This window comes from Achroia grisella, unplaced genomic scaffold (genome assembly GCF_030625045.1).
Source record: "Achroia grisella isolate CSIRO2021 unplaced genomic scaffold, CSIRO_AGI_Agris_v1 utg1248, whole genome shotgun sequence".
NCBI classification, from domain to species: Eukaryota; Metazoa; Arthropoda; class Insecta; order Lepidoptera; family Pyralidae; genus Achroia; species Achroia grisella.
In genome coordinates, this window is record NW_026712607.1 from 1,260,166 (window position 1) to 1,287,365 (window position 27,200).

The 27,200-nt window shown below is 31.9% G+C and overlaps 1 protein-coding gene across 1 annotated transcript; it reads left to right on the plus strand.

Moving 5' to 3' along the window:
- Positions 1 to 1,805: 1,805 nt before the first annotated feature.
- LOC131854914 (probable serine/threonine-protein kinase clkA) lies at positions 1,806 to 22,228 on the plus strand. The gene is made up of 5 exons (XM_059206097.1): positions 1,806 to 1,886; positions 18,080 to 18,182; positions 19,629 to 20,186; positions 20,391 to 21,495; positions 22,153 to 22,228. The coding sequence occupies exons 2-5, from the start codon at positions 18,098 to 18,100 to the stop codon at positions 22,226 to 22,228; spliced, it is 1,824 nt and encodes a 607-aa protein (XP_059062080.1). The 5' UTR covers positions 1,806 to 1,886; positions 18,080 to 18,097.
- Positions 22,229 to 27,200: the final 4,972 nt, after the last annotated feature.

Below are 27,200 nucleotides of genomic sequence, written 5' to 3' on the forward strand. Positions count from 1 at the left end.
TAAATAACCCTGGACAATTAACACAGCGCCATCTAGTCCCACGGCAAGCAGAGCTTGTGTTATGGGTACTAGACAATTAAAATAAATACTTAGTTTTTTTATAAATACATAGAAAACACCCAGACTAGTCACAAATATACACATACATACTCATGAATAAAAATGTTTGCAGACTTAGCATGCATAAAGCAACTATGACGTAGCATTCCCCAAGAAAGGATTTTGATATTTTGATAAATTCCACCCCTAAGGGGATAAATTAACGCGAGCCAAGCCGCGGGCAAAAGCTGGTATATATATATTTCATAAGCTTAAATTAAAATTTATTATTACTCTTCTCCCAGTTAGTTTAGGAACAAAAAGTTATTGGACTTCTCTTGTAATAAATATCATTTATATAATACCTGTACTCGTGACTCCTTATTACATCAGCTAATCCCAATAAAAGTCCCGTCAAAATCGGTCCAGCCATTTCAGAGATTAACCGGAACAAACCGACAGACAAAAATTGTATTATATTTTAGTTGTTATTTTAGTGTATGTACCGTATTTATATTCATATGCATGTAGTAAAAAACAGTTATTTCAATATTACAAACAGACACTCGAATTTTATTTATATGTATAGATTTGCACAGTTACAGATAAAAATCTTTTAAGGCTTGTGTCGGAAGAATCGTTACTTAATATTCCCATACTTAATATTAAGATTATCATTAAAGTAAGTCCGTTATTAATGATTAACAAAACATCATTAATATATTTATATAAATAGTATTTACTATTCTCATGTAATAAACTAATGAACTGGCAAATATTGGTACCGTTTTAATTTAAGAATACAAAAGCACTATGAAGGTTTGTTGGCTAAACCTCTGACTACCGGAGGAAAAGTGATTATCTATATAAATAAAATTGGAGTGTCTGTTTGTAATGTTGAAATAACCGTTTTTTATTACATGCATATGAATATAAATACGGTATATACACCAAAATAACATTTTTTACAATTTTTATCTGTCAAATCAAAACAATACCCGACGCGTCGAGTACAACAGTGGTGATGTGTACAAGTTCAAGTTTGTTCAATCATGTATTTGCGAGGATTGTAACAAAAATATTCAATAATAAATCATGTCGGATTACAAGGTGGGCTGGATTAACGCGGGTCCACTGTAATAATAAAGGAAGGGTAGATTCATCCTCATAAAACGCCCAGATCAATACAAGCAATAATACTCATCTTTACATAGTATAAAACAAAGTCGTAGTCGCCGTCTGTCTGTCCCTATATATGCTTAAATCTTTAAAACTCCGCAACGGATTTGACGCGTTTTTTTTAAATAGATAGAGTGATTCAAGAGGTTTATATATATAATACATGTACACCCGTGCGAAGCAGGGGCGAGTATCTATTTATATTATAAACGCGAAAGTTTGTGAGTATGGTTGTTTGTTACTGTTTCACGCAAAAACTACTGAACGGATTTTGATGAAACTTTACAGTAACATAACTTATGCATCAGAATAACATAATAATCCGATTGAATGTATACAATAATCCGAGTGTAAATTCAGTAATTATTAACAACTTATTTACATTAGTACATTTTCTAATTAGTCTTTTATCAGTACAATACGTCATTCGACCACGCCCCATGTGCGAAGTTCTCGTATATATAAACACAGATTCCATACTACATTTGGCAGTGATTCAGTGCTGATTACAATATCAGAAACAAATAAATAACGATTGTAATGAATTAATAAAACATTAATATAATCCTATTGAAGATTACTATAACAAATCATTTACTTAAAAATTTGTTATGATTTATTCTTTCATGTGTGGATAAGATAGTGTTATAGCATAGAAAGAATTTAAGGTATGTTTATATTTTTTAGTTCAGTACATAAGTTTAGTCAATTTAGATACTTTTATTAATTTAGCGATTGTTTATTAGTATTTGCGTTGACTAACTACATTGATATTATTAACCAGGCGCCTACAACTTTATCGTTATGACCGTATTTTTTTTATTAATTTATTTTACTTAAGCCAACTTAATATCTTAATAATATTATAAACACGAAAAAATTGTTAAGTATGGATATTTGTTACTTTTTCACGCAAAAATTACTGAACGGATTTTGATGAAATTTTACAGTAATAAAGCTTATGCATTAGAATAACACATAGGCTATATTTTATATAGTAATTTAATGCGGCTGAAAACGAGGAAACGCCTTGTAATTTATATATTAATATTGGGCTTTATCTAGACACGCGGGAGCGTGTCAAAGCCAAGTTCAAGTAAGAGAACTGGCGAGCAGCACCGTGTGTAGTTTTACACGAACCATTTGGAGCCACTTTTGACCCCCTCATAACTCAAAAACTATTTCACATAAACCAGTCAAATTTGGTTTATATATTGAGACTTGCGTGATAAATATATGTTCCAAATTTCATAAACACATCTCAAAGGGTCATTTAAACGACATTAACGTCTAAAAATCGTCATTTTTATCACTGACTCAACTATAGATCAAAGTTATAACCCAGTTCCAGATGACCTAGGAAGTTCAAATTTGGCATGCAGATAGGTAATTAGGTGAACAGAAACTGGTAAATTGTTATTATTTTATTATAATTTTTCACTTTAATTGATTCTATTTCAACTTATATTGGACGACTACTAAAATTCTATGAAAACTATAGCCACCAATTAACCTTAATCCCTGGCTACCAAGTAGATCATCTTGTACTGGACGATAAGTAATATTGTATGAAAACGTCGATTAACATTGATCCCTGGCTACCAAGTAGGTCATCTTGTACTAATTACTATTACTTGTATGAAAACGTCGATTTGACAAATTTACGTTAACCCCTTCACATCAGTGTCGATAACTAACAAACTTCAAATATTGCATTGTACGGTAAACACTAGTTGCCATAATCTGTCTTAAGTGCGTATATTTATTAAGAGTATAGTTAAGTTTCGTCTTTATTGCATTATTAACTGGGATTTAGTATTAATTATTGTATGTATGAATGGAATGAATGAAAAACACTTTATTGTTCCTCTCACAGAAAGAATAATTACATAAATTAATATGTACATCAAATATAAAAAGAAAAAACAACATAATTATAATATAGATATAATTGTATCAATACTTAGTGCACATCAATAATGTAAGATCATTATAAATAATTGTTAAATAATAGGTATGGTTAACAATCCCCTTCCCCTAGTCTACATGATCAAAACTGCCCACAATATATACATGAACATCATGAAGGATATCACGTCATCAAGTCCCATGCGATGCCATTTCGGAGGAATAAAGTGCTGTGCTTCTGTAATTTCACTGCCCAAGTTCAATATGTAAAAAAAAACACAGCATTCAAAGCAAACTGCTCGTTAGAAGTAGTAGTTTTGCCAAAAGTTCTCTTTGTAAACACAGAGGACTCGGCTATCCGACAAACGTTTTACAGGGCAGTGTCGGACCATCGAATTTGTCAGATTATAGAGTGCTGCCTAAGGGGGATCCTTATAGTCCGGAATTTTTTACAAAAGAGTATCTTGTAATCCGACAAATTACAGATCCAGTGATATAAGATTCTATATGTTATATATGTACATGCACTCTGAAGTACAAATCATACTTCATTATGTATGTCAACTACTAAAAGATTCGTTACGATTTAGGTGATCTAAAATATTACATTTTTCTTTCATTGTGATTGTTTTGTGCTTTCGCTTCTGAGCTGATACGCAATACACAGTAAACAATGAACACAAGCTATATCTTCATCACATGTAAGTAATCAAATTCAAACTAAGCAATCATAATCAAAACAATACCCGACGCACAACAGTGAGTCGAGTACAACAGTGGTGATGTGAACAAATTCAAACTTGTTCAATCATGTATTAGCGAAGATTGTCAAAAAAATATTTAATAATAAATATTAGACTACGACAGATTACAAGGGGGGCCGGATTCCCGGTAATCCGGTCCACTGTACCATGTAAATTATCTTATCTATGTAATATTCTCCTTACACTATCATGTACTCTCTACCTTCATTACCTATTATATTTTTACCTCTAAACATTGTACGATTATATTTTATTTAGTATAATAATACAGTGGACCCCCGGTTATCCGACAAACGTTTTGCAGGGCAGTGTCGGACCATCGAATTTGTCGGATTATAGAGTGCTGCCTAAGGATCCCTATAGTCTGGAATTTTTTACAAAAGAGTATCTTGTAATCCGACGAATTATACATCCAGTGCTAAGATTCTATGTTATATATGTATGTATGTATATGCACTTTCAAGTATAATCAAATATCATTATGTATGTCAACTATTAAAACATTCGTTACGATTTAGGCGGTCTAAATTTTCACAGTTTTCTTTAATTGCCAGTGTTTTATGCTCTCGCTTCTGAGTTGATACGCATACGTGTGAATAAACATTAAACAATGAACATATTCTATACTGCACTGCTATCTTCATCACATGTAAGTAGTCAAATTCAAACTAAGCAATCATAGTCAAAACAATACACTACGCGTCGAGTACAACAGTGGTGACGCATACAAGTTCAAACTTGCTCAATCATACATTAGCGAAGATTGTCAAAAAAATATTCAATAATAAATTGACCATGTCGGATTACGAGGGGGCAGGATTCCCAGTAATCCAGTCCACTGTACCATGTAATTTATCTTATCTATGTAATATTCTCCTTACACTATCATGTACTCTCTACCTTCATTACCTATTATGTTTTTACCAACATTGTATGATTATATTTTATTTAGTATAATAATAATAATAATATCAGGACAATTCACACAGCGCCATCTATACCCTAGTTAAGCTAGCGAAAGCTTGTGTTATAGGTACTAGATAACTGATACAAACAAGAAAGATTTTCTTTGTATATACATACATCTTATACATAGAAAACTCACAGACCGATACTAACAATCATACTCACAAATGTGAGTATGATCGGATCGGATCAAACCCGCGATCATCGGATGTAGAGCGGTGTCCTAAACAGCCAGAACACGTTGGTCGTATCACACATTATATTATGTTATAACCTGTAATACAGATCTATTACAGGTTATAACATATTTCAGACACCAGCTCCTCACAGCATATTGATTATCATAATAATTATATCGTCATTACATAGTATAAAACAAAATCGCTGTCGCTGTCTGTCCGTCCCCATGTATGCTTAAATCTTTAAAACTACGCAACGGATTTTGAAGCGGTTTTTTTAACAGATAGGTAGATAGATTTTGAATAGAAAGATTCAAGAGGAAGGTTATATGTATAATGCATCTACACCCGTGCGAAGCCGGGGTAGCTAGTATTATATTAGTATTATTATTTCATAATACACTCCACGTAAATTGCGTCGCTGTACATTCAGGTCTGGTCATCTCGGTTGCCTCGAACAGAGATAGAGAGAGAGAGCAGCCCGCTCCCTCCTTGTTCCCGGTCTCTTTATATCTACCACTATTATGCCGCTATAATCATGACGCCACCAACATCACGTGACTCACTACGGTTCCAAATTGGAAAATAAGTAACAAATTAGTCAACTGAGTGTTCTGTAATTAAGCTAACAATATATTGTATCTGTGGTTAATACATACTTCATTAATTTACGTATGTAAATGTAGATAATCCTATCAAAATAGGATATTCGTCCGCTCGCAAAATATGCCTGCTAAAACAAATGAGATAAAAAAGTTGGGTTTAAAAATATAGGTTTTACCGTACCATACATCCATTTTTAAATGTTATACTAGCTGTCATAGCTTGCCATATAAATGTCAGGTATTAATATCGTTATTAAAACTATTTAGGGTTGGTACTAAAAAATATTTAGGGATTAATTAATTTTAATAATAATATTTAGGGTCCATCCTTATCATTGAGGGGTACGAAAAATAGATGTTGGCAGATTCTCAGATCTACCCGATATGCAAAATTTAATGAAAATCGGTAACACCGTTCCGAAGGAGTATGGTATAAACGCTGCGTAACGAGAATTTTAAATACATATATTATATGCATTTACTATATATATCCTTCTGATAATAGTCAGTTGTCAATTTCCTGTAGGCATCTATATAATGAACTGATAATGAATGTGAAATCACAATAAACTATTCTGCTGTACAATAATCTAATCTATAATATATATTTCACTAGAATAGATTGCAAACTTCACGACTTATTATTTGTTTTGTTTCCTAGCTATTACCCTTTAACTTCGTTTGCGTGGAATTTAGCTTTTTTTCTGAAAATAAATAGAACTAAAATAAAAGTAGCCTAAGTTACTCCTAGTTCCATTAGCTATCACCAATCTAAAGCCAAATAGACAAAAATATTTTGTTTAGTTTGTTTTTTTGGTACTATATATACTTTTATATACATTTACTGAAAAACTGTTAATTTTTTTTATTGGATATTCATAAGAACGTGAACCGATTTTGTTAATTTTCATATTTGAAAGCTGACGTTTTCCAATTCACATACCTACTGTTAAAAATTGTGGAAATCATTTACTTGTACTTATGAATTTACTTTATTGAATTAAACTTATCAAACTAACAGAACAAAAGGACAACATTTTCCTATTTCTATTAGATTCTTCGCCTTAATACAAAAATCATAGTTAATATAAAAAACAGAGAACATAAATATGTTCTTTTAAAAATACTAATTAATTCTTTTTCACCGGTAGTTTTTGAGTTATCCTTAATAATATGAATAAAATTAGGTTTTTCCTTGTCTGTACAATAACGTATAGTTATTTCTGTAATGGATAGTGATAAAATGGTGCTGCTATTTGCATTAACGAATGCTTTGTTCTTCGATGAGAATTCTCGTATTGCATCCGATGAAAATTCTCACATTCTCACATTTCTTTTTCTTGCATTTGAATAATATACTCTAATTACTATAACTATAGTTCTATATTAGTTTATAAATAAAGAGAGAGCGGAGTTTGTCCTGACGAGACTGCAGAACCAATACATTTGGCAAAATGGGAAATTCTTTCACTATATTTTATCGAAACGGATGTTATTTTGGGGAAGTCCATTTAATTACTTAATGGATTATTTTCTTTGTTTGTCAACATTTAGCTTCCACACTACATTCGAACTCTATTTATACCCGATGATGCCTCGTTTAAAGATGTAACAAGTGTCGCGATATGGATGTAGATTCGGTAATGGTCGGAATTTAATCATTAATGAGGAAGGTTGTAATGCTTCCAGTAGCGGTATTCAGGTCAAAAGTATTTCTATCAGTTGAATAGTATTTATAACTCACGCTCTACTTAGCTTGGGACTAGATGTCGCTGTGTGGATTGTCCTAGTTTATTATCTTACTAATATTATAAATGCGAAAGTTGGCGACTATGGATAGATGTTTTTTACTCTTTCACGCAAAAACTAATGAACGGATTTTAATGAAAGTTTACAGTAACACAGTTTGTACATCAAAAAATACATAGGCCATAATTTAAAAATATATTATGTAAATTGGGGATATACAATGGCGATAAGTGTGATGCACGAAGTCCTCGGGTCAGTTAGAATACAATATAATGCAGTAGGTCACGTGATGACGGTGGCGGCCATTTCTTTACTATTTAACGGGGGGTGAAACCGCAAAGCATAGCTAGTGAAGTATAAATTTAGGCAAACTTCGTGCGAATCGGCCGCAATTAAAATGCAATGAATACATCCAGTCCTCCCCAAATGGGGGACGTTTAAAAACATAAACAAACCCGTTTTTACGGTGGCCTCCTTCCTTTCATGTCACTCGCGAGCTTCGTGTTATCGTAATTGCAATCTAACGCCATGAATGCTTATGTTCAGATAAAAGACTCCGCGCGTTTATGCCTCGATTAGATGCGGCGAGTACGGTGGTATGATAGTCTTCTTATGTACATTCGAAGTTTATTTTTTGGAAGATTATGGATTGGTGCACCCGCTGCGCTAGCGGTTCACACTGGCAGGGCTCCAATGGACGATGATAGTACGAGTATGAAAGTGAGTTGGCCTATCGTGACATGTTCACTAGGAAATTATTTTATATTTTTATTTATTTAACTTCAATACACACAATATACAAAATATAGTAAAGTACATTTGGCGGACTTAACACCATGCGGCATTTTCTACCAGTCAACCATAGGTGGTGCAGAGAATAAATGTTAGCGGTGCAAATATAATAAATGATAAATAAAATGCAACAAAATATAAACAGAACGATAAATACAATATATATCTAAGGAATACAATCATAAATTACATAAATATATACAAATATTATATTATACAAGTTGAGATAATGTTCCCGTAGTTTACGTTTAAAAGAAATTTTATTCGTAGCGGTTTTGATATCAAAAGGTAAGTCATTCCAAAGTTTGATAGCCTGAAGGGCGAAAGAATATGGACGAAACCGGATAAATGAGCCGGGATATGAAGTAGAAATTTTCTGGTTGAGCGAATACCCTCATTGGTGTTGTCTCCATTATCATGATGGTGTCCAGGGGGAACGACATGAAGATCAACTTGACTGACATTGATAGCGAATTAGTTCACATTACTTACGATATCATTTTCCAAATTTCTTTATACCAGTAATCATGATCGTCCACGGTCACTTGTCCTAGGTTCGAATCCCTAGGCAGCGTCCCAATCAAATGGCCCAGAAAGCGTGCACGTTTACCCATACGCTTCCATAATTGAATAGGGTATAGGTATCAACGAGATGGGGCCTGCCCATCATCTACAGGGCGGGCTAAGATAGTTATGCTAACGCGACATCGTGATTCAAGCATTGGCTCTTGTAGATATACCGTGTGTTTTTTTATGGGTAATACACCCCCTCGTTACCTCTTTTGTTTGCAAAAGGTCTTTTGAAGATATTTTTATTCGATAAATATAAAGTATAAACCCCTAGCTGTGCGTTTACACTGAAGTCAGGCTGAGGTTGTCTTTCAGAAACTACATAAGTTGTTCCGCTTTGTTTGGGGTGTCCTTTCTATTTGTCATTATTTAAATATTTAACAGCATTAGAATAGATCTAAAAATAGCGGTTACTCGATAGGTTGCGCTAATCCTACTTGCAAGAATTACATGAAAATACCTAGTATTTTTATTATTCCATGAAAAGTAGATAAATAAATTTAATTTCTCTATTATGTATTTTATGATATGAAGGTAGATAGTAGGTGTATATCTTTACATAGTATAAAACAAATTCGCTGCCGCTCTCAGTTCGCTTAGATCTTTTAAATGCATTTTTCAGAAATAAATAGAGTGATTCAAAAGGAAGCCGGGGCGGGTAACTAGTTAAAATTAAAACAAATTGTAATATATGCGTGTGTGTCAAATAGATGGTAGTATGTGTAATGTTTTTTAAATGATTTAATGTATTTTTATGCATAATTAAAAATTAAAATTGAATTCTGCCCTCCCTCTCTGTATAAACTATAAGTGTGCGTGTTCAATGAACACCCACTGTTCATTCTCCTCTTTTACTCTATTCCTCCCTCCTCTTTCATTCTACTCCTCCGCCCACGTAGTGTACGCAATAAGAGATACAAAGTTTTTGTTTACCGTATTAATATATAGATTAAAGATTTTTAAGTCATAATATAGAATAAGCCAGGAAATTCAAAGATGTGTAACAAAAAGTGCATCCGTGCGAAGCCGTGGCAGATCGCTAGTTATACACCTATAATTAAAAATAGTTCGTGGAACATATTCTTAAATAATTACTTCATACGAAAACGTTTACAATGCTTAAATGTGTTTATAATATTATACAATTCGTTCACATCCCAATATTGTGAAACCCTTATCCCTAAATATTGTTTATTTACGTACCATAAATTATATATTTTATTAGACGGTGTGTCACTTCTTAAGCTGAGAAGGTGTCGAGTTAAACTAATAAATTAAATAAGTTTACTAGACATGTCGAAAAATAAGAAACAAGAGCTTACTGGGAGGCGATGTGTGGGTACGCTGGGGCTTGGATATGAAAAGGCGGGACAGTTGGCCAGGGTTCGAGTGACGAGTGAGTCGATTTGTGTTTCAAAATTAATTATTATTTATACTATATATTACTTTGGGAGACGGCAGCCAATTGTTAATCCGAGACGGTGTGTTCAAGGGGTAGTAGAAGAGTCTAAGTTTGTAAAAGAACTTCCACGTGACAGGTTGTATAAAATTTAATTATTATATTTCCTTTTTAATTATTACTTTACTTAGTTCCACGTTGAGAATAGAATTACTAATCTCACCTTGGATAATAAAAGTTTACTACTTATAAAGATGATAAAATTTATGTTACGATAGGTTTGATTCCATTCATGTCTATAGGTGGTAACTGGTAATGAAAAACAAGTGGAACTAATCATTATTCCAAAAAACAGCAATAATATTAATACTAGATTTAAAGACTAACTTGCTATCCTCAAATATCGTTTAGAAGAAGTCTTCATAGATATAAAAATTTACAATAAGAGTATTGTTGTGTAATTTTTATATCTATGAAGGATATACTGGAATTACTCTTAAATAAATTCAATTTAAGATTCAATCATATTTAGGTACTGAGCAAGGCCTCACTCACTAAATGATTATTTGAATGACAAGCCTGCATGGCAATAGTTGTTGATGCATGGAATTTCTATTTAATGTTACACATAGACATCTATATAAATATAAATTACAAATGAACTGGCTTAATTTCTTGGCAGTTCTTCTAAATTGGATCTGTATACCGAACTGGACGGTAGGGAAAAAGTATAATATAAAGAATATGACGTTCATAAGCGGCTAAAATGTTCTACATCAATAAATAATTTTTGAATTTGAATTTAATAATGTTATAAACTTTATAATCATTTAGAATTTGACTTTAATTAAAATATCATAAATTTTAATATGAAAGAGACTACAAATATAGTTATGTGAAGGATAATCAAGATGACCAAAAAGTAAAACGGCACCGTTTTTGATAGAATATTTTTGTATTAAATTGACTTATGTCATATAAAAACAATATAATATTATAAAAAAACATAGATAATAAAAAAGGTATAAAAATAGTTTCCAACAGGTAATCAACTGAAATAATAATTGTATATTTTAATTATTCAAGAATATAATAAAATAGAATAGAAAATCATTTATTCAGATAAACTTACATTGAAGCACTTTTAAATTGTCATCACTTATTTTTAATCTACCGCTCATTCGGAAAGCTGTCTCATCACAAGAAGAACGAGCAAGAAACTTGCGTGTTGCTCTTTTAAATAATTTTATTATTATTTTACATTTTTAAGTATAAGTGTGTGAATACAAACCACCATTTAATTATTATACAATAATAATATTCTAGTATTCATAATAATAACTAATATTATTCAGAAATAATAACTACAATAATAATTAAATGTATTTATAATTCCTTTACTAAATGTTTCGTCTTCTGTCTATTTCAGTAATATTAAATTAAGTACCTACTACTAGTAATTAAGACTTATATGCTCAGTTAAATTAATATTATTGATTAATTAAATTCAATTCAAATTAAAGGGAAATCTTCTCTGTCCTTTGAGTTTTAGTGAAATGAAATGAATATTTATTGCTTAAAATGTGTATTTATTGCTAAAAAAAACCATATATGTACGGTTTTTAAGGTCTTTAGAATTAGGTTTCATACATTATGTCATTTCTGACATGCAACAGACAAAACAGATGTCAATTTTGGTTATTCTTAGTTAGTCAATATTAACTACTATTACTATTAAAATAATCACGTACGTACACGTGATTATTTCAAAAGTTTAAAACTTACTGGAACAATGAAAGAACATCTTTTTTCTTGTTCATACATGTTTACATATTTCTACAAGCTGGAAATTACAAATAAAATGTAAATTGTAAGTAAAACACAACGGTGAATATCACAACAGGAATCATAATAGAATAAAATTAAATATTAAAGCGAATCTAACAGATTTATCTATCCAATATCTATTAGATTAATATATCTAATTTATCTATAAGAATTATCGCTCCTAATATTCTAATTTAATGTCATAAAGCCTAAAGATATAACTAGAATACCTCTTAATGCGGAAAATCGTTTTAGTTATTCACTCTATACTATTTACGATTCAAACTTCATGGATAGTTTGCCTGTGATAACTTAATTCACGTTAACCTTAAAAATATGTACCATAAATTAATTACATATACCTGTAAAAAGTATAACCAATTGAGAATAATATTTGCAATTTTTTTTCATTCAAGGATAATGTTATCGATAGCCATCACCAGAACAAAGTCCGAAAGGATGTTAAAAAAATATAACTGCGACGAATATGAGATCATCGTACGCTAATTTTATAAGTCGAGGCTTTGTCAATTTTTTATTAAACATCGAACAATTTTTGTTGATATCGTGTATATCCCAGGTTCAGTTTCAATATTACACTATCTCTAACAAATAATGGTAACATAGAATATACATACAGTCCTAACTAAAGTATATAACCAGTTGCCTATGAATTCTATAGCTCGCGACATAACATCTATCTAGGATCTCGGCTCTAGGACGGCCTCGGTGGTACAGCGGTTTAGCACACCTTCTTACTTGCGATGGTCGCGGGTTCAATTTTTGGTACGGTACAAACATTCGTAAAAAAATCTATATATTTGTATTAGCTGTCTAGTACCCATAACACAAGCTCTGCTTAGTTTGAGATTAGATGGCGGTGTGTCAATTGTCCTGAGATATCATTATTACTATACATTAAATTAAAAAAATCTAAATGTATTTTTTTATCACTATATTACGTTGACGGCACGTATGTGTTCTGAAACTCAACACAGTTTATATGTAACTGGCAACCCTAAATCAAAGTATTTGAATCACTGTATTTCTTGTTTTATTACCTAAAATTATGAATATCTATTTGTTTTTATGAATGCGTCCCTTCCCATTATTGTGAATATTATCTTAACAATGTCGGCAGAAAAAAATTAAGAGTAGTGCAACGTTTTACTATTAAATTGTATGCCACATGTTAAAGAGTAGATGAAAGTAAAAAAGAGTCTATATTGTAAACTTTTTAAATCGTATCTCACTGCGGTAAGCTCTTGGAGTAAGGTTTTTTTTCACTCTGATTTGCTGGCCACTTGTAAAATCCACAAAAAAAATAACTTAGGAATAGAATCCACTTAAAAATTCATATAATTAACATTTGGAAATGACTTCATTGAGTATTGAAAGCGTTCATTATATAAGTAATTAACCCAACTCATTCTGATGAGCAATTTGTCCATTTTTTTTATTTCATATCACTTACATGAAACTGAAATCGAAATGTAGTGTTTTACTCTAAGATATTACGGCATATACAATTTATTACTACTTCAAAAACTCAATAAGATTTAAATAGTTACTAACTGACTCTGCAAACGTTGTTTTATCATATAAATTAAAAATAGGTGTTGATGGTAGAAGGAACGTTGATGGAAATATGTGTTTTTTAATGATACATTATAAAAAAATAATAAAAAATTATTCAAAAAATAAATATTAGGTGTGGACACGGAAACAGTAATGAACGACTCAACGATCCAACACAGATGTCTTGCAAACGAGTAGTATTTTTTATTATTATTTATTTATTAATAAATTACTAATAAGGAGTAGTAGAGCCGAGTCCAAATGAAATGGGAAATGTTTAGGTAGTTATTTATGAATTAGTTCCAAGAAACATTTTTAATTATATATAATACACACCTAATATAACGTCATATCCTTTCTATGAAGAAATAAATTTACTTATCTACTTTTATTATAGTATGTGATTGTTCCATTCCAGTAGTTTGGTTTATGATGCAGCTCATCTCCATAAAGTACTGGGTCTAACAACCTAATGTTGATCGGAGTTCATTAAAACCATTATAACCTGATGGGTGGCCGTATGTTCATTGATATTCTAAACATCTCATACACTTCCGATAATAGTCAGACAATCGAACTCCGAAGCCGGTCGATTGCTGTGTTTGTTGTGTTACCGCCAACAGCAACCGTTCGCCAGCGTGCCCCGCTAAACCCGATTTCAGTGACTACAACGACATCTAATTTGAGTGAGATAACCACCACAATATATTTTTAATAATTAATAAGATTCAAGCTTATAAACTTGAAGTAAATATATAAATAGTAAAGATTAAATCTAATTATATAATCTATACATATAAATAAAATTGGAGTGTCTGTTTCTAATATTGATATAATCGTTTTTTACTATATGCATATGAATATAAATTTTGGTGTATGTATCGTACATACATCAAAATAACATTTTTTACAATTTTTGTCTATCTGTCTGTTTGTTCCGGCGAATCTCTGAAATGGAGGGACTAATTTTGACGGGACTTTTATTGGCAGGTAGCTGATGTAATAAGGAGTAACTTAGGCTACTTTTATTTTAGAAAAATAAAGTTAAATTCCACGCGGATGATATCGTGGATACAACTAGTAAATAATATGATTTAAGCTTATAAACTTAAAGTAAATATATAAATAGTAAAAATTTAATTTAATTATAATTATGATACAAAATGTAAATATGTTCTAGAAAGTTGCTATAATAATATTAATTTTTGAGTACAAGATATAAGTTCGGATTTTACCATAACAGTCCTACCTAACTACTGATTTTAAAAATAGAACCACCATATTGTTTGTACAGTCCAGTTCTGTTTAAACGCTCATAGTGTAAATTACATATATGTTAAAGAAAAAATGAATAGTCTTCGTGTATCGTTGCTTATGCCGCGCGGTAAGCAGTAGTAACAGCTAAGTACAAATGTGGGAAACGAACGCGGTATCGGCACGGACAATGTTTAGTTAAAAGTACAAGATTCCTACTAGATACTTCCCTTCTAATCGACCCCCCGTTCCATTCAAACGGGGATCGTAATTACAATGGCCTGAGCTGAGGTTCGGCCACTAGAGGTGCCTCAGATTAAAGTCATGCGTCAGGCAGAAGTTGGCATTCAGCCGTTCCATAAGTCCGCCCGCGGGTTTTGTGTGCCATATGCATTCACCCCCTAACGTTTGGTGAAGTTGTAAAGGCCAGCTGCGGCAAACAGCATTATAATAGTTTGAAAAATACGATGTTGTTGTATAACAAAGTTTAGTATTCTTAGGGTAACCTACTGACTAGTCCGAGAGAACTCGTCGCTTGCTTACACTTGCGTATTATATCATACTAGCTGTGCCCGCGGTTTTGTTCGCGCAGCGCACGCAACGGAAGCTCTAAAATATGAATAATTTTCCCCGATTTTGCAACATTTTTTACTGATGATTCGCTTCTATCGGCCGTAGCGTAATGTTATATAGCTTAAAGCTTTCCGCGACAAATGGACTATCCAACACAAAAACAATTGTTTAATTAGAACCAGTTGTTCCTCAGATAAGTGCGTTCAAACAAACAAACAAACAAAGAAACAAACTCTAATGCTGAACTTTATAATATTAGTATAGATTGTCGTATTATATACCATTGTGATGAATACATCACAGTATAATATACAATATCTCTATACTTTAAATCATTAAGACTATTTTGATTTTGTTTGAAAGATATAGACTCGATTCTAAAGAATTTCTTTAGAATTTAGATATTATTGTTAAGGAAGGACATACAAGGAGGGCGTAATACAGAAATGAGATTTTATATATCGTGATTTAGATTTTTCAGTATATATATATACAGATATTTAAGAATATAGATATTACGCCGACCCCAAATAAATGGGATAAGGAAGAAGCAGATGATGATGATGATATATACAGATATTTAAGAAAGGTTGTATAAAATCCACGAAATCAATATTAACAATGATGTACTATAAAGACTTACCGACTCCTTGTTTCGTTTGACGTCAAATTCTTATTATCCGTAGTCCTATTAAATTACAAGATACAATTATTCCCAGTATGCAAACAAATGTGAAGCTTATCTACATGATGCACCTGTAGTACCGACATTGAACGTAACGAATGGGATACTAGGGCTAACACCCGTTGAATATACCGTGGAATTAAGTAATATAAGTGACTAATAATGAGTAATAATATTTCAGGACAATTCACACAGGGCCATCTAGTCCCAAGCTAAGCAGAGCTTATGGGTACTAGATAACTGATACAAATACATAGATACTTTTTTTTTGTAAAAGCATACATAATATACATAGAAAACACCCAGACCGATATAAAGAATCATACTCAAGAATATAAATGATTGTGCCATGCTAGGAATCGAACCCGCGACGTTCGGATGTAAAGTTAAACACCGAGGCCGTCAGAGTAATGTGGACTAACGATGCTACTGTAATGTACAATGTCAGGTTGACTTCCACGTGGTACCCTCTGGAAACCATCGTCATAAATTCCTGGTGAATTAACCACAAAAGGGTAACTAAATTAAACTGATCTGACCTCATAATCAGTTTATTATACTCCACTGGTATATAAGCAGCGTAAACCGTGAACATAGTCTGGTGCACTATTCCATTATTGTACACAAAAATATATTGTACTAATGTATATTGTATAGTGTACTAGCAGACTCAACCAGGCGTTGATGTGGCTAAGTTTCTTGAATAAAATAATATTGCGACTATACATTAAGATGTAAGCTATCATATCTTTCAAATTTAATCAAATTGCACACAATGTGCAAATCAAATTTGCAATCGATTCAGTTGTTTAGGAGTTCATCGTGGACAAACAACGTGACACGTAATTTTTATATATAAAGATGTAACATAATATAGTATCTTACTGTACATATTTTGGACGTCCAGGGATGTTTAGTGGTTTAGCAGACCGCTTTAATTCTGATGGCCGCGAGTTCGTTTCCTTATTTTTCTTGAGTATGATTATATGTATTTGGGTAGGTATTTTCTATTTATGTATAAAACAATGTAATTAACTATGATATTTCTAACTGTTGTCTAGTATCCATAACATAAGCTATGGTTAGCTTGGTATAGATGACGCTGTGATAATTATCCAGGTTTATTATTGTAACTGTAATATATAATCTACAAAAACAGGTATTTCGGTTGTAGCATTTTATTCTCTGATGAAATTATCGACATCATAGCAAAAAAATATAATTAATAAATAATAAAAAATATAATACATACAGTTTTCATACAGTATGTGTATATTTATTAAATTTCTTATACGTATTAATTATATTTTTTATTAATAACTAGCTATACCTACATTAGAATAAAATATAGGCTATTTAATTTAAATTAAATAAATATTCTTTAAGCTATATTCATTCAATCAATAGTTTTTGCGCGAAAGAGTAATTAATATCCATCCATACTCACAAACTTTCGCGGTTTATAATATTAATAAGATAACAAAAATATTTTTTTGTTTAAAAGACAGGTAGAGGTGGCAGCCCTAGTTAACTTAGTGGTTACCTTACCTTATACGTAATGACGTAACGATATGATACAAAAGCGAATGCATACAATTGTGTTATTAATAAAATCTGGTTTCGCCAGAGTGTTCATAGATTTGTTAGTTTTGTGAATAATGTACCTTTGAAACAGAAAACAATTCTCAACAAAATTAACAGGTTATTTTATTAGCAATTAACCTAGGAAATACTGTATTAAAAAAATAGTAATACCTCTAAAATATTTGCAATAACGTAATCCAACCATTGTCATAAAATTTGTCAAATATAAAAATTCAATCAAATTTTGTCGTTAGCAAAAGAATCAACGTGCCAAGCCAGTAAGGCACCTTGGGCGGGTTGGTTCTTTTGCTAAAGAAAAAAAAAATCAGTTCTATTCAGCTATATATGTATAGAAGGAGTTCCATTTTATCCTGTCAGTACATCACGGACGACAAAAGTTGTATTTATTTATATTTGTTTGTCATCAGATTGAACAAATACCGCTGATGGAAGTGGTCGACGAAGACTTGACTGATCCTATAACGCTTTTCGGTTACGAGCAACCAGCAGAGTACAGAACGGAGTTAATCAGTGAGTAGCACTAAAGAGAGCACACTAAAGAGAACTTTGCACAAAATCGTTTGCGTACTTCTGCGTCTTCTATTTCAGCAGCTAGCTTTGTAATCTGTGTTTTGATTGAAGGGGGATATGGAAATATGGCAGTTAAATTACAGGATAAGTGTCACGACAATTTACTAAGGTTATTGTTGATCTACCGCCATCTCCTGTCAACTCGTGACCAAGACGTTTCTAAAAGTCTTGATATATGGGCTCATAAACAATATTACCATGGTATCTCATTTATATAACTTGTAATATAGTTATAAATATTTTATATGTAAATATATTTACACTAAGTTTATATGAATACCAAATATTTCTATTTCTATCTATTGACTATCTGTAGACGTTTGTTGCATTAGACCGTCCCCGAGAGCCTACTGCTGTGTCTCGGATTTAGTTCAAAGTTTTCAGGTATCAGCCTGATTGAAACTCACTATACTAAGATACTTTATAATACCTTAACACGAATAATTTTATGGATATAAAGGTTTTTTATTATTTACCTCTATCGACATTTCGTCTAGATTGAACTAGTCATGGTCACAAGTTGACTGGGTACAGTGATGTCATTATCAATAGGCGCTAGCAGTCAAAGATCGCGATACGACATCATTTTAAAAATTAAAATTCTTTATTTAGGTAACACAATTTTTACTAAATTCTATACAGTTGTTGCAATCTCCTTTTAAGCATAAAATTGCCTGTGCCAGGAGGTTCCGCTCTTCTTTATATATATATATTCTTCATTAAACTTTTTTAAATATATTTCAAATACATGTTAGACATTATGTTTGCAAAGGAGGACTTATCTCTAAAAGAGATCTCTTGTAGTCAACCCAAAACAGCGTGACACAGGAAGTGGTGTGAGGGTCACAGGAGTGCAAACAATAAAAGTAAGAAAAGACAATAAAATAAATAATTAAAACTTACATAGTAAGAAAAATATTTCATTGTACTTTTACTGTCGTACAACTCGCTATCTTGGTATCGCCCCCCGTACCATATCAAAGTGATAGTAGCGATTAATAAAGAAGCATGCAAAGAGAGACTTTAGGCATGCAAATTAATCTAGTAATTTGTCCAATTCATTCAGCAGATAATCGACAATCGCAGACTTATGTAATTGTCAGCTGATATGTGCTCTTTGATCCTTTCGAACGTTTAGATTGAAGAATATGAGTTACTGCAACTGTTACTTTTAGAGTAGAGTAGCATATCTATTAGAGAAGATAAATTGTTCATTATATTACAGGTTTTATTCAATACTGTTACAATTTGGTTCTTTATTACTTTACGTACGTCATGTAAGCTGGTTATCGGTCTGGTTTAAAAATAGGTAATAAATTCAAAGTCAGCGTTGGTTATAAGTTCACTACGTCTCCATATATACTTAAACTATATAATTTGTTACAGAAATCGATGAAAATAAACAAACAATAGAGAGCGAACATAAAGACAAAGAAGAACTAAAATACGTATCTTCGTACAGACGGAAATCATTTGTGCCCGTGTCTTTCTTCGATATTGCCAATAACATAAGATTATTAACCATTTGTTGCCCACTTAGCATTAAAGTTATAGATTGTGTTAAGTTTCCATTGCACTTTAAAAGGCGAATGGATAGAGTACTAGACATGAATGATAGGTTGAAAAATACTAATGACTGTCTTAAAAATCAAAGTGTCAAGTCAAAAAATAATATGAATAGACTGATAGGTCTTAGAATTATACGAACCAATATTGTCATTGATATAGGTTCGGAAGATGAATATGACGACATTGAATATATAGAAATTGAAAAGGAATCATCCAAACGCAATGCATACTTAGATGATGTTGATTCGGCATTTCAGAGTGTCGGAACTGATCTTACATCTATTAATAATATTTCTAATGCTACAGTGATAGAACCTCGCAACATTAATGAAAATGAATTACAAGAAAAAGAAACAAATAATAAAAATAGTCGAAGTATTATATCAACGTCAGAACTAACATCTGCGTCTGAAAACCATTTAAATAGAAGTAATGTACTTGATGAGCCTAAAAAGAATGAAATACATTCAAATAAAGATAATAACACTAATATTAGAATTGAAAATAATAATAGTGCCCTTCTACATAATGAAGAGACTCAAATGATCAATGATGTAATACTGAAAAAAATTACAATAGATGATAAAAATACAGGTAATCAGGACAAGGGCATAGCAAAAAGAATGGATTTGTTATGTTCTAAACCAGATAATTCTGTTTCTTCCTTAGAAACACATAAGAATAGAGCTCCTAGTCATCATAAGCAAGTAGGATTAAATACAAATACTAAAACTTTGTATGAAAACGGCGATAATAATATCAGTGAGAAAAATAGCAGCCTTCATGAGTTTAAAGCCACATTAGAAAATAATTCAAATACAAATAAAACTTTTGATAACACAAACGAAATACATTTAGATAATGATTCCAATCATCTATACGTAACAAAGAATGTCAAAAAAACAAACGTTAATGAGATTAATAGAGAAACAGATACCGGCAATAAGGTACCACAAAATAAAATTACAACGGACGGTGTAAAAAAGGATATAAAATTTCCATTTCTCGAATTTGAATCAGATAGTACATTTTTATTATTACAATCAGGTAGTAATAATGCTCCTCACACTAAACATGGCTCATCTAATGTGTGTACCAAAACCACTTATATAAAAAATGAATCTAAGGATATTTGTGGGAATGATAAAAAATCACATAATTCTAAAAAGAAGACTAGACCAGACATTGGAAAAGTCAAATCGTCTTCACACCGATATCGTGTTGAAGAAAAGAAAACTAATATAAAAATATTACCCGTCGCGCATCCATATACTTTACACAAAAAGAAAATTACAAATATGACGTCTAACAGCAAATTTAAAGAGGCAATTGATGCAAGAAACCGTGCAGTGAAGAAAAACCTACCTGACGCAGAAAAAATAAATAAAGGCAAAACAATTGATGATCTTCCTCAACAATTATCTACGCCTGTACGGTCATCACCTTCGCCATTAAATCCTTTGCAATCATCAAACTCACGTAATTCATCCCAATGGGCAGTGCCTCAACAAATACAAACACAACAATCGCTTCCAGGTTCGGCACCACCTTTATACAGTTTTTTACCGACAACTTCGTTACGCCCACCTGAGACACGGTTGTCGCCTCCTTCATCAATATTTCAAAAGCCTTCTCATTTACCTCAACAGCAAGGTAATAGTAAGCAACATCAAGAGACGCGCAAGTATTATTCACCACCTGCACATTTATCAAGCGATTATGGATCTAGTTATAAAAATATTAATGGACACCAAAACAACAATAAGAATAATAAATTAAATAGATTTGAAACTTTAGACTTAACATACAATAAGAATATGTATCGAAGACAAGAATCTAAGAAAAGAGTTACAGATAGAAGTCATGTAAAGAAGTATAATGTAAATTCTGTAAATAGAGGAAACCATTTGCAATACTATAGCGTACAAAAGGACACAAACACAACTGAAGGGAAGCACAACTGTACAAAATTATTATCAGAAAACAAGACAGAAGATAACGAAAATATACATTACATGAATAGATATGAAAAGAGAGTAAATGTCCCTGTACGACAACATAAATTATCAGACAGAGTATCAAACCCAACGCCGGGATATTCTCCAATTTTTACGACTTTGAGATGCAAGAAATTATCAGAATTAATGGACAAAGTACCGCCAAATAGCACTGGGTATCATAGACTTGCAGATATGCACAAACACAAGTATCATATAAATACTAACTAGTACCTATGACATGAGTAATGTATCTGAATGACGTGCATTGTTACAGTCCCGAATGTTTGCAAATGTTAATTACGAGTAATGTCTTTGTAAAAATAAGGTTTTAAATGGCATAGAAATAAGTCAAGAACCAACAGCAAAGAAGAGAAGCAGAATAGTTATAACGACAGTAAACAGGATTCAGGAGTTTGATCAGCTGATAAAAAAAAATGTGGAAAGCATTTCGGTTACGATTCTGATGTTACTTTACAGTAATATACCGTCACGGTTGTAATCCCGGATAGATCGATTAAAGACGTTGTTATCGACGCTGTGGTGAATGTAATTCTTGATATGTTCATATTTTGTTGGATATGCATGAATCCAACGGGGCAGATAGCGAGCCTACTGTTGTCTCTCGGAAAAAGTTTAGATTTTGTTATAGCCCTTTCCTTCCGAACAATATAATACACAGGGGCGGATCGTGAATTTGTTGGGCCCTGGACTAAAACTTAGAGGTCTACCCAATTATATTACTCAACTAAAAAAATACACAGACCAAAAATAAGCGACGAGGAATTCCCGTTCCGTTCGATAGACGCGCATATCCATGGTTTAATTGATCTCAGGGTTGTCAACCTTATGATAAACTTTTAATATTTTGATTTTATTTTAATCTAAATATTGCCTATTGTTTCCAGTGGAGGCTGGGGGCCCTTTGTATCCACGGGGTCCCGAGCTGCAGTCCAAAAAGCCCGTAGGTAGATCCGCCCCTGTATGACCAACTAAGATTTATGTTGTGGGTCAAGTTTGAAATAACCACTGATTGTAAATCGGAATAGTTATCGCTTTCTCGCATTCCGCGAATAATTTATATTATTAGATGTGCAATTTCGACATGACAATATATCGTGTATCACTGTGGGAAGAATGCTACCACGTTTTGTTTACAATTAAACTCAAAGCAGCATCAAATTAATTCCGCTTAATGATGATCGGGTTAGCGCAACGTGAGAACGTGCATTACTGTCGCCCTAGAGAAGTGACATTTTAGTCTATCGATAGCATTTCATACATCAATATATGGGTATACCCTGATAACATCATGTGTACGGCTGTTTACTAGTAATGCTATATAGAACATACTCATACATGTAGCTTGAATCAGCTTCTAACTGGGTATGATGGGAAGGTGAGAATGGAGGATCCAGTAATTTTAGTAATTTTATTAATAATAATAATAATTTATTTATTTGAATGTATCAAACATGGTAATTTTGAATTTACAATATAATAAAAGTACACGACATGCAGCACCTCATAACGTTTGCAAATATTGGAATTGATAGAAATATTATTATATATGTCATTAAATTTCTTTTCATTGAAAACATTATAATAGGTACCACAACAGAATAACATGACGCAGTATTCCACTAATGTCAATCAGTATTATTAAAACTATAATTACAAGAAGTCAAAGTTAATGTATGTCAAATATTCCTTTATACCGTAGAAGTTATTTACAATCAGCCACTCATGTAACTTTGCCCTATTAACTAACTATTTCCATGCCATTATTATTGGGTACGTATAAGTGTATTTTTAGGAAAAGTATAGTATAGTACATGAAGTGATAATTTTAAGTAATAAATATTTTTTTACAGTAATCCGTTGTTTTTCTTGGAATGACAAATGTGTGCATAAACAATACCACTTATATTGTATAGTCGTGACATCTGTCTTATGTTGAGATTCCCGAGAACTAGAGAGTTACATCTGCATACCTTGTAATGCAGCCATATCTTATAACAGAGTACAAAGCAAGCTGTTCGGCAGCTGAATTAGTTGGACATAGGAACTTAAGCAAACGACTTTACACTGTCTAATTTGGTAAAATACAATCAAATTGAAAAGCTCCACCTTTATTTAAGATTTTGTTAGGTTTATTACTAATGCTTATTAAGGTTTGTTGTCTTTTCGCCTTTTACACTGGACCACAGATTTTACTATTTTATTGTACAGAGAGGAAGGAAGTTTACATCTTTCTTGTTATAACTATAGACTTCACAATAAAAATAATATAATTACAGAATAAAATATTCCTTGCTTACTAGTATATAGATGATACTTAAAAGGTTAAAATAACGTTGTTTAATTAGGTTTTGTTTTTATGTTTGTTATAATAAAAGAAATTTCCATATATATGACGAAATTCTGATTGCGTCATATATTTATAAAAGTAGAAATATAGTTATTTCTGATTATTATTCTTATTTATTTGAATAAAGATTATTGTTTATTCAAATAAATTCTTTGAATGAAGAATAACAAGAACTATTGAATAGTCAGTCAACTTTTGATTCACCACTCATTCGGAACGCAGACTCATCTTGCTCATTCATTGTAAATATTTTCGTAAATTTATAGTATTAATTTTAATGAAGCATTAGTATTCAAACTTACATCAAAGCAATCGAGCCCATTGTTACTGTAGCCAGTCTACTGCCAAGTTCGTTACGGCAATTATTTTTATTGCTTAAATATTTTAATTATTTATATGACTTATATGACAATTACTATAATATTAATATAAGGACAGAAACTGTCTTGGACCATGTTCTTTATTTACGGAGATAAAAATGTAACAGTCCATATTATATAGGAAACCACAAGAATTATTAATAATTTAAGAAGTCGAAAAATGCAATGCACACTCCCGATTTACTATTTAGCGACTATCATAGATCACTTAGCCTTACTTCCTTACTAATATTTTAAATGCTAAAGTAACTCTGTCTATCTATCTATCTATATATGTATTTGCATCAGTTATCTAGTACCCATAACACAAGCTTTAGCTAGCTTAACTTGGGTCTAGATGCCGCTGTGTGAATTATTATTCGATTATGTATGCGATTCCATATAAAGTGTAGCATCTATTGTAAATAAAAAGTAAACTAGAGTGTTGTTTGTTTTTTTTAATATATAATATAATACTAATCGGCTAATATAAATACTGTTGAAAAATAACTATTTTAATATTATATCAGATTAAAATAACAGTGGAATAAATAATCGATAAAAATATCTAATTACATAGAAATTTTGATAAGATTATTAGTGTTGCGATCATTGTTATTTCATGTAGGTGTTTGTAACGACGTACCTACTTAGTTACACCACCGGTGAGTGTTTTGTTTACATTTTCTTTATACCATACTCCTTACCCTTTCAGCGATGAGGCATCACTGTTCAAATTGCATTTCACGGCTTCAGTGATATTTGGCTTTATTTTTGTTGGTCTTGTGTTCGAATCCTAGAATGGTACAAACATTTGTATTCACGAGTATAGTCCGGAAGCTAAAGTAAGGAGTGAAGGCCAGCGGCAGCCGACAGTATTAGAGTAGTCCGAAAAAATAGCAGCAGGCCGCATTCACTGCCGAGCCAGTGGGTAGATAGGTGCCTTCCTACATAGTGCGAAAACAGAGAAGCATAAACATTTCATACCGTCCGACCGCAGACCAGAGATCCCTATGGTATTGTAGTCCTGTCGTCTACATTTATTATCAAAAATATATTCTAAATATTCACGTTAACTCAACCATTAATAAAGACCGTTCTCTTCTGTGTTCAGGTGTGTGTAAGTGAAGTGAGATATATGACATCTAATTGCTTTTATTTTTGTAGAAAAAAATTAAAATTAATAGTGCTGACAATATTATCTAATTGCACTGAGAATGACTGCGTATTAGTTTCTATGTTGATTATCGCATGCCTCCTACTTGTTACTGTGTATTTATTTATTTAAAATAACATTTATTCAAAAGAGTAACACGCGAGTTTCTTGATCGTTCTTCTTGTGACGAGTCTGCGTTCCGAATGAGTGGTGGAATTAAAATTATGACTATTCAAAAGTGTCTATATTGAGTTTATTTGAATAAAAATTATTTCTATTCTATTCTGGAATAGCAACGAATGATTGTTATCGTGGGTGTTATTATACATGTATAGATGACGTTTACCATTTACCATAAAGTGGTTGTTACCGTTTGCCACTGCAATTATATAAAAAATACACGTGAAGTCTTGTACTGACGGATGTTAAACGGACATTGTGCGTATAGATAAATCGGATAAGCAAAAGAGAGTTTCGTGCGAATATAAATTGTTTACTACAGTGTACATTAAAAAAAGCAATTTGTTACAGATAATAATCAACAATCAACAGATAAGCAAAGTAATTGAAATAATTCTTCGTACAAGTTAAGAAAATCAATACGTCAATGCATATCATCAAGTAACATTAATAATCTTTAATACCTACTACGCCTCAAAAATTTATGTTCCCTCTATAATATAAGTAACTGAGCTATGAGAGGGTAAATTGGATGAGAACAGAAATAAATGTCGGCAGTGCTTTGTGAAAATATAAACAACGTACTCACGCAATCATGACAACAATTATAATATCAGATGATGAAGAAATATCTCAAGATTTTGAACAAAATAAAGGAGATTTTAAGGAGATAAACATAGGAGATTTAAGTAAAGTATTGGCAAAGGTTGGAACTAGTATAAGAACCATTAGCAATGACACCAGAATAACTGTAAACAATAGTAGTGTTAACATAGCAGATACAAATATAAACAAAATTAATGAACAAGTTACCAATACTTTAATAGCACAACCGAGTTCTTCTAGATCTGCATTAATATTAAGCGAAGAAAAAATAACTAATATTATAGCTACAGCTATTAATCTAAAAGAAAGGACGAATCGGAATATCGTAGAAGGAGAAAATAATGAAGCCAATAGTAATAATTCAAAATTTTCAGGCTCTAAAACAATCGAGAAGGTAACTACTGGAGATATCTTAACAGGAAAATCAAAAGACAGTCCCGTGTTTGAAAATACTAATATTACTATATCAAGGCACGCATCAACGTCGAAATTACTTCCAAATAATACTCAGCAAAGTAAAATCAGGCATAGTCCACTAGTGACAAGTACTAATAGTAATAATATTAAAGAAGTTGCCATAAACAACGGTTTTAATGGTGAAATGTCTTCAAATTCTCCTACTAATACTACAAATGTAAATTGCAAGACAATCCATGCGGAAAAAAATAAATCGAGCGACAATAGTGATCCAGTCATAAATAATGTTGCTAAGAATTATGC